The sequence below is a fragment of the Octodon degus genome, unplaced genomic scaffold, assembly GCF_000260255.1.
Source record: "Octodon degus isolate 3935 unplaced genomic scaffold, OctDeg1.0 scaffold00040, whole genome shotgun sequence".
Taxonomy (NCBI): Eukaryota; Metazoa; Chordata; class Mammalia; order Rodentia; family Octodontidae; genus Octodon; species Octodon degus.
In genome coordinates, this window is record NW_004524616.1 from 1,332,063 (window position 1) to 1,341,379 (window position 9,317).

The 9,317-nt window shown below is 39.1% G+C and overlaps 1 protein-coding gene across 1 annotated transcript in view; it reads right to left on the reverse strand.

The window, feature by feature from the left end:
- Lars (leucyl-tRNA synthetase) overlaps positions 1 to 9,317 on the reverse strand; it is a 72,275-nt gene that overhangs the window by 30,002 nt on the left and 32,956 nt on the right. Inside the window, exons 14-15 of the mRNA XM_023715332.1 lie at positions 8,400 to 8,540; positions 5,773 to 5,850 (exon numbers count right to left, since the gene is read on the reverse strand). Coding sequence (XP_023571100.1) covers positions 5,773 to 5,850; positions 8,400 to 8,540 — 219 coding nt within the window. The remainder of the gene's footprint in view (positions 1 to 5,772; positions 5,851 to 8,399; positions 8,541 to 9,317) is intronic.

Sequence of the window (9,317 nt, forward strand, 5' to 3'; positions counted from 1 at the left end):
AAACAGGAGATAAAATACACAGAACTACTTTAAAAAATACTTAAAGATTAAACAGCAAGGATCTTGATACTAAAGATTTATAGTGCATTAAAAAATTCCCCACTAGAAAACTGCCCACAAACTTTTTTAATAAAATATAAGCATCTCTTAATGTTTTATAGGCCCAAGCATTTTGAGTTAGGATTATTTGTAAATAAAATTCAGCACTATTCATAAAATAACTCATATTCTATATTTTTGACACAATTCATATTGAAGTTAAATAGCTCAGATTTTTGGTTTAAAGATGGTAGCTTAAAAACAGACATTTAATTCCTCAAAATTCCAATAAATGATAACAAAGTTATTTGAAGTTATCTGAATCTAAAAAGGCAAAAAGAATGGAAGAAGAAAACAATATCAAATTTTGGTAGCCAAAGAGCAGGATGAATGCTAACTGTTCTAGCAGAAATAAACTGCTAAACCCTAACCCAGCAGTGGAGAATACTGAAAAGTAATCCAGTTTGTATTATAGAACCTCCAAAAAATGCAGAAACTTTAGGCATAAAACAGCTCTAGAATAGAAATGAAATGAGGCTAAAAGAGGAGAAATGAAAGTCTCTCAAGGAAAGAGACCTCCAATTCCCAACTCCACTCTACGTAGGCACACCTGTGCCTGCCCCACCCTCTGCTAGTAGGACCCTGAAAGTATATGCTCTAAGGAGGCAGAATTCTCTGAACTAGGGGAGAAAGAATATGGGCATGACAGTAAAAAAAGTCACCATGCCAGATGCAGTTCCTCAGCCCTACCAATCTCTCATTCGCTCCCACAATGCTGTTAGTGCACTGATGATAAACCTGTCAGAGCTTTCAAGGACAGGAACAGCACACTGCAGCAAGTGTGCCATAGATCCATCATCAGTAGTTTAGTCCCTTTAAGCAAAAAACTAGGAGACTATCCTGTAGGGAATCTACAAACTCAAAAATCTTAATATGAGGGCTTCCCAATGCCCACCCACATACAAAAAAAAAAAGATTCCTTTTGTACCCAATAGCTTAGATATCAACAATCTTCGATAGAAAAATAAGATTTCATATTCAAAAAACAAGAATAGCATCCTGTTTAAAAATAATATGACCCAAAAAACAATAATCCACTCTTTCTTGTACCAGAGACTGAACTCGGCTACCGCTGAGCTGCACCCACAGCCCCAAGAACACAGCGCCTGAACTGGCCCCAAACTGGTAACTGTTGAAGCCATGACACGCGTGCAGGAATTCATCAGACTACCCTGCTCTTGTGTACACTTGAAAATTTAAGATTTTTTAAAATATGTTATTTAATTATGTTCTTAATAAGAAATTTAGAACACTAATTTATGAGGATAAATTCCATTTGTCAGAACAAAAACAGATCGCAGGTAGCCCCGGCGCTGAAGAAGAGCTTTGATTTTTGCTAAAATCTGTGAGTCCACTGCTTTCTGATCCACTTTGCACTGCTCTGAAATCTGGTATCTCTCTTTCTCAGTGTCAAAGACCTTGCTCTCCTGGTGTCTGGGTTTCCTGCACCTTCTTCTTGAAGTAAGCATCAAAGAAGTGTTTGGGGATTTTCATTTTGCTGCTATCAACTTTTGTAGAGGTGGTAATGACAAATTTCTGGTGCGTTCTTCATAGAGAAACATGATTAAGGCTAAGACACCCAGTCACAAGTAGCAAGCCACTGTCCAACTATTTCAGGAAGACGACTCTCTTGCCTCTGTGACACCAGGTAAGGATGATCAAGATGGTGCCGGAAGTGAGACTAGCTCGAAGTTTCTTCACATGCTGACTGAAGGGTTTTCTTGGCGTGGCTCAACAGCTTTCAGGGCACATTTTCAGTAGGGTAGTATCCAGGCATTTTTCGAAGCTTAACCACCCGGGTACCTCCATTCTTGTCCCTACCAACCAGTTTCATGATCGTAGCAAGAACTTTCTCCTTTTTCTTCTCAACCTTTGATTTAGCAGCTGTGTACTTTCTCTTATACAAATCCTTCCTGGAATACACAGCAGATCGGGAGTATCTACTAAGTCTTCCAACCAAGACAGGATTTCAGTCACAGTGGGGCTGCCCCGTTCTTGGACTTTTTTGCCTTCACCTTACCCTTTTTACCAGTACCACTGGCAGAAGCCTTCTTGGCTTCGTGATTCTTCTCTTTAGCGTCTGGCTTTTCAGTTTTTTCACCCACCATCTTGCAAGATGGAAAAGAGAACTAAGTTTCCCAGAGTTTTGTTTTTTTTTTTAATAAGAGATTTTTTTTAATGAGTTCTCAGAAATGTAAAACTCAAGAAGAAAAATTAAGAGACTCTCCCAAAAAAGAGTAAAAGCATATCCAGAGTCTAAGAAGTCCAATGTCTGACTTGGGAGGTGGAGGTAATAGAGATCACAGGTTTAAGCCCAGACTGGGCAACTCAGCAGGGCCTTCTATCAAAATAAAAATGAAAGCTTGATGTGGTAGTGCAGACCTTTAACCCAGCATTCTGGTGAGTGAGGCAAGAGGGTCACTATGTGTTCTTTCTGAATAAGAATTCAGAAAGGAAAAATAACAAGAAATAAATTAACATTAGGAAAACATTTTTTTAAAAAAATTTCCAAAATTGACATATGCAAATTTTGTGAGGAGCCTACAAACAAAATAAAAATGTGCCTGTACCAAGGCAGATCATCTTGAAATTTCAGAATATAGGAAGAAAAAAAAAAAAAAGATTTTACAAGCTTCCAGCATAGGGAGACAACTGACTCACACAGAAAATTGACTTGGAAAAACATCAGTTGCTGCCAAGCATGGTGGGACAAGCTGAGGCAAGAGGATCCCTTCGAGTTCAAGGTCAGCCAAGGCTATATAGCAAGGTCCATCTCAAAAAAATGAAAGGAAAAAAAAAAAAAAAACAGTCACTACCAAAATAGTTTTGGATCCTCCTGCCTACATTTCCCAAGTACCTGAGAGTATACAGGCTCACACCAATACAGCTAAGCAGTGCTGAACTTCTTTCTGTTTTTTAGTACTGGGAATTAAATTTAGGGCCTCACCCACACTAGGCAAACACTCTACCACTAAGCTACATTTCCACTCTTTCTCACAAATCTTTATTGCATATATCCACAAGGGCTGGAGATATATAGAGCTGTGTGGCAAAGTGCCCAACTGGCAAGTACAAGGTCCTGAGTTTGATTCCCAGTAACAAAAATAAATAAATAATCTATTTTGTGCTTTTTTTGCTGTCTTTGAGACAGGGTTTTGCTCTAACCTTGAATTTTATGCAGCCCAGTCTGGCTGTGAACACATAGTGACCCTCTTGCCTCACTCACCAGAATGCTGGGTTAAAGGTCTGCACCACCACACTTTTATTTTAATAGAAGGCCCTGCTAAGTTGCCCAGTCTGGGCTTAAACCTGTGATCCCTATTACCTCCACCTCCCAAGCAGCTGGGATTACAGGCATGAGCTGCTGCACCCAGCAGCCCTTATTTCTTAAAAACATCAGTAAACTGGAGGAACATGAAGTAATGCACTCAAATCTTTAAGGAAAATGATTTCCAGTACAGAACCTCCATCCGAGTAATCAAATATGAATATAAAGGAAAAATTGGGGGGCTTGTATTTTAGGGAAGGATCTACAGGGTGTTCAGGGTCTCACTATTAGATCAGACTCATAGTGATCCCCCTGTTTACAGCCTCCAAAGAGCTTGGATTATAGGCACATGCCACCACGCCCAGACTCAATTGCCATTTCAGTGTGCCTTGGGGGTGGGGCCGGCACAGCAGGCCCCAGCCCCTGCACCTGCGCCTGCGCCTGCTTGCAGGCACTTTAATCTGCTAAACTGTTTGGCCGGCCCTAAGGAAAGATTTTTAGACATAGAAACACAAAACTTCCAGGTAACTTTCACAGGAAAGGTACTAGAGCAGAGCTTCACCAAAATGAAAGAAAAAACAGGGAAAAAGCCAAACAATCAAAGAAACTAGGGATCCAACTAAGAAAGGGAATCTCAGTAATGGTGGAAGAACATCCCCCATGACCGGCAAACAGGTCAAACTAAACAAGAAAGCTTTCTCTAAGAAGAGGCCATTAACATACTGGTATGTCTAAAGAGACTAAGAAGACAAATATACAGTCAAAAAAGAGTTTAGAAATATTGATATGCGTATTTTAAGATAAATTTTTTTAAAGACTACTATTAACTCTAGTGAAAACCAAAAGCTAAAGAAAATTTGTACTGTAAAACTGAATCATATCTCAAAAATATAAACAATGACTATTAATGTAAGTTATAATACAACTATGTTAGGAAGACAGCATATAATGAGATACAGCATATACAAATATGTCGGGCTGGCCAAATAGCTCAGTGGATTAAAGCATCTGCAAGCAGGTTCAGGGACAGGGGGTTCCATCCCCATGCCTGCTGCACCAGCCCAGCCCCTGGGCAGCGCTGAGATAGCAACTAAGACTGCTCAGGCCTGGTGGGTTGGGCCTGTAATTCCAGCTCTTGGGAGGCTGTAAACAGGTGGTTCACTAAGAGTCGGATCTAGTAGTAAGACAATGAACACCCTGTAGACCCTTCCCTAAAACATAAAACAAAAAAACAAATGTATTAGCCAAGCATGGTGGCACATGCCTATAATCCCAGCAACTGGGAGGCTGAGGCAGGAGGACCGATGAGTTTGAGGCCAGCCTGGGCTACAAAGTAAGTTCAAGGCCATCCTGAACTACTTCACCAGATCCTGTCTCAAAAAGACATATCAAAGACAAAAGTATGTGAATTAGAGAAGATCAAGGTGGGTGGGAAGAATCAAATCTTTATCTTCTCTTAGTAGGAAGATAGTGGTTGATGTCTAAACCTGAAGAAAAAAAAAAAAAAATCAAATCCAAACTTACACTGTACCCCAGCATCGTGGTACATCCTGTAATCTCTGCAATCGGGAGGCTGAGGCAAGAGGATCACCATGAGTTTGAGGCCAACTTGGGCTACATAAGTGAGTTCAAGGCCAGCTTGTACTATACAGTGAGACCCTGCCTCAAAAAAACATTTAAATTAAAAAAAATAATAATTTACACTATAAGCACTTAGAAAACAGAAGAGAAATGGAAATCAATACTAAAGATAATTGAAACTGACTCCAAGTAAGAGATATTTAAGACAATGTGATGGAGAGGAAACATTGCTTTCTTCTTTTAAATAAGACTAATAGGCTTATTAAAAATTAAATAGCTGAGGCTGGTGAGATGGCTCGGTGGTCTAAGGCATCTACTTGGAACAAGCTTGGGAAAGCACAGGGACTGCGGTTCAATCCCCCAGCACCACATGCCGGCCAGCCCTGCCCCCTGGCGGGCTGAGCTGAACACACACACACACACACACACACACACACACACACACACAAATAAAATTTAAAAAAAAATTAAATAGCTAAATAAAAGCTACAATAAAAATGGAGAGGTCAGAAAGGATGACAATAAAACAATAAAGTACTACAGAAAAGAGAAGAATGTAACCATCAGTGTCCTACCTACAGTGACCACTACCAACAAGCATCACTGAAGTTCTCTACATGCACTTCAGAACACTACCTTCAACAATGAAACAGGCAGGATGTTCAAGTTCTGTGAACTGCTAAGCAGGTCTGCACCCTTCCATAAATATAACTTTAAGACAGCCCAAGGTTCTACTATAGAACTCACTGCTAAGAACAGTGTTAATAAGTCCTTTACTTAACAGTCCTTTCAAAATAGCCTTCAAAGGATGGCCCAGCACCTACAGCATCAATCATCCTTTTCTGGATAGTCTTCTTCACAGTCTGGATTTTCTGTCCTTTATATCCATCCACCAACATTATCTGAAAGGATTAAAAGAAAAAATTAAATTTGTGATAGGTCTAATTGTTTGGGTATGGCCTAGACAATTAATGGGGTAGACAGAAAGGTGCACGTCTCTGAGAAGATCAACATGCATCTTCTGACTATGCAGCTGGACCTGATCAGGTTGCTCACCACAGTGCTGGACAGCAGCTCACCCAGGATCACAGCTGATTCACACGCCGCATCACCTGGGCCCAAGAGGAGTAGGGCCCCTACCTTATCCTTGCCTGGCGGGCCCAAGCCTGGGCTCACCTTAGGAACCTACCTGGACCCCCACTCCCCCTGCTCCCCATCCCTGCCAAGGCCCAGGTCCAGGACTTGCTCTTTATCAAAGCCATGGCCACACTCCTCCAAAGTATTGCTGTAAATCAAGAATAAATCCTTCTGATTTGTAGTAAGCAAAAACAATTAAATCTTCTATACTAACTCACCTCATTTCTGATGTTTTAGCAGAAGAAATTAAACTCATGTGCCACATATGCTTCTTTCTTCCAACCCTGGCTGCTACAGGCCTGCTGCAGGTTTATTATTTTTCAACTTTACCTTTTACTCAATGCGCAATTTAATTCTAAGACAAGGAATGAGTTCAACCATTATTGCCATGTATCTAAGTCACAATGCCTTTACAGCTTTTTTTAGTAATAAAGTTTGGATATCTGGCCTATAACTATGGTCTTTTTCAAATAGTTTCAATTTTAACTAGAAGAGATATATTCTTTTCTGACCACTCATATCAAATGCTTCACTATCTATTTAACCCACTATTAAGAAGCTACATTTAATGATCATGACAGTATTTAAAACACAAAACCTATAAGCCACGGTGAGTGAGGCTAAAGTGGGGGGATAGTAAGTTTGAGGCAAACCTGGGGAACTTACTGAGATTCTGTCTCAAAAAATAAAAAAGGGGACAGCAATATAGCTCAGCAGTATAGCACCTGCTTAAAAAGTAAGTGCAAAGTCCTGAGTTCAATTCCCGGTACAAGAAATAAAAAAGGACTGGCAACATAACTTAGCTTGCCTAGCAAATGCAAGGCCCTATGTCTGATCACCAGTGCTTGGAAAAAAAAAAAAAAAAAAAAAAATCATAAATCCTGGAGCTAAACTGCCTGGTTTAAATCTCAGCTCTGCCCCAGCGCTGGGATTACAGGTGCATTCCACCATGCCCAGTCTCAATCACCACCTTAGCATGCCCCAGGGATGGGGCTGGCACATCATGCCGGGGATCAAACCCCAGAACAAAAAAAAAGTAATTTCTGAAAAAATATTTTTATGAAAGCCTGAGAGAATGTTTTCTCTCCATATGACTCTCCTTAGGCACACTCTACATCATCAATCACTTTCCTCTTTGGCCCCATAATCTCCTTGATCAGAAAATTTGGGACACTACCGAGTTATATGACGTTACAGTACAAGTTCCCATATGTCCTGAGTCTTAATTGACCTTGGAAGGCTAGGGCCAAAATGTTGGCTTTCCTTGCAGCCCTCCTTTTTCTCTAATTTTGGTCTGTAAACTTAGGTTGTCAACCATCCAGAAGACAAGCTTATTTTTATTACCATACAACCTAGGCTGTTAAGCTTAACCTCACTACCTGTCTGAATATCAAACATCTTAGGCATAATATGGAACAGGTATTTTTCATCAAGTATTGATATGTTGAACTTTGAGGCAATTTCACTGACCTTATCAGACCCAAAAGCTACAACTCTTGTTGCATAGGTCTTGCTTTATCTTGGACTTAACCATCTAGCAGGAAAGTATGTAAAGCCATGCTGTTATGTTGAGCTGCAGGCAGGGGACTCAGGTCAACAATTTCTGACATTGCCAGTGAAGTGGAAGACCCAATACTATTATGGACTACTGGACTCTTTAAGAATATTTTGCTGAGTTAACACACCTATAATATTCAAATAACGGAATTAAACAAAAAAAGGGGATACAGATGAATGTCCATTTTGTATCTGTGTATTCAAAATGGTTAGGATAGATATATAGTTACATTCTCTTAATGAATAGAGGGATTTGTAAATAATAGTGTTTGTAAATAGGATATCATGTCCGCATCTTGTATAGCAATTAACCATTAGGAAGAATGTATGCAATGTGTTAATTATTGAAACTGTCCTACCAATTTGGTTTGAAACTGTCTCATTGCTATTTGTTTCTCAATAAAATTATGGAAAAAAAATAAAATAAAATAAAAATATTTTTAGACAAAAGATATGCCAAAAAAAAAAAAAAGGAGAGAGAAATTTGTAAATGTTTTAGAATATAATGCCATGCTAACCCCTCAAATTAATGTATTGGGACTGGGGAGATAGCTCAGTGGCTTAAGCACTTGCTTGGCAAGTGCAAGGTCCTGAGTTCAATCCCCTGTACCAAAAGAATAATGATAATAAAATCAATGTATTACTGAAACTATACTGAATTTTTCTTTTGTTAAGAAACTCCCAGCGCATACAGTATACCAAACAGTAATTCAACCCCCAATACCAAAAATAAACAAATAAGAAAATTATCACTTACACCTTCATAAAATCCTTTTAGATATAATTTGTCCTTTGCTTCTGCAAGTTTTTCTCGGTCATTCTGGCTCTGAATTTTCAACTCATCACAAAGGGTTACAGCAGAAAGATTTCCAAAACCTGGGATTTCAATGACTGGCACCTGCAGATAGCAATGTCAGAACTTACACTGAATGGACACAGAGAGCACCCAGTCCTTGTGCTTCTAGTGCTCAATGAAACTGTAACAGATTTAATATACCCCAGAACTAAAAAAACTTCAGGTCAATACCCAGACCCTTAATAACTAAAACAATTTTTTGAACTCTTAGCATAAGCATAGGACATAGTATGTGGGGGTATAGACAGAACCACAATTAACTTTTTGAAAAACCAATTTTTCTTGAAGATTTGGGGACTAGGTTTGGGTTTTTCCTTTAAGTACAATGTGTTTTTTAAAAATTTTTTTGCACATGGATCAAACTAGAGACCTATATTAGAATGAAATACAAAATTTCACTAAATTTTAAGGTAAAAATAAAGTGTGTGGGGCATATCCTTGAGGTTGCTGCCTTGAATTCTGCCGCCCAAAATCATGACTTATTTGCTACTGCCCTCAGGAAATGACACGGGTTCTGATTAAGAGATTAAGACTTGGAAGTAAAACTTGCCCTCCTTGTCTACATTCCACTCATGAACTGCTTTATTCCAGAACTCTTCGTAAGGGAAGGTTGGATTTTACTTCTTAAATCTGCCCCATCTTGCTTCTAGTTTTGTGAAATCTCTACTTTAAAAAAAAACAAGGCCAATATCCAGTCTTCACAAGCATACCCACAGGGAATGACAATACAGTTGACTTATATTTCTCAACTCATTTTATACATGATGCATGTTTATTGACTTCAATTATAAACCCTACTTTGAATGCCATACACATAAC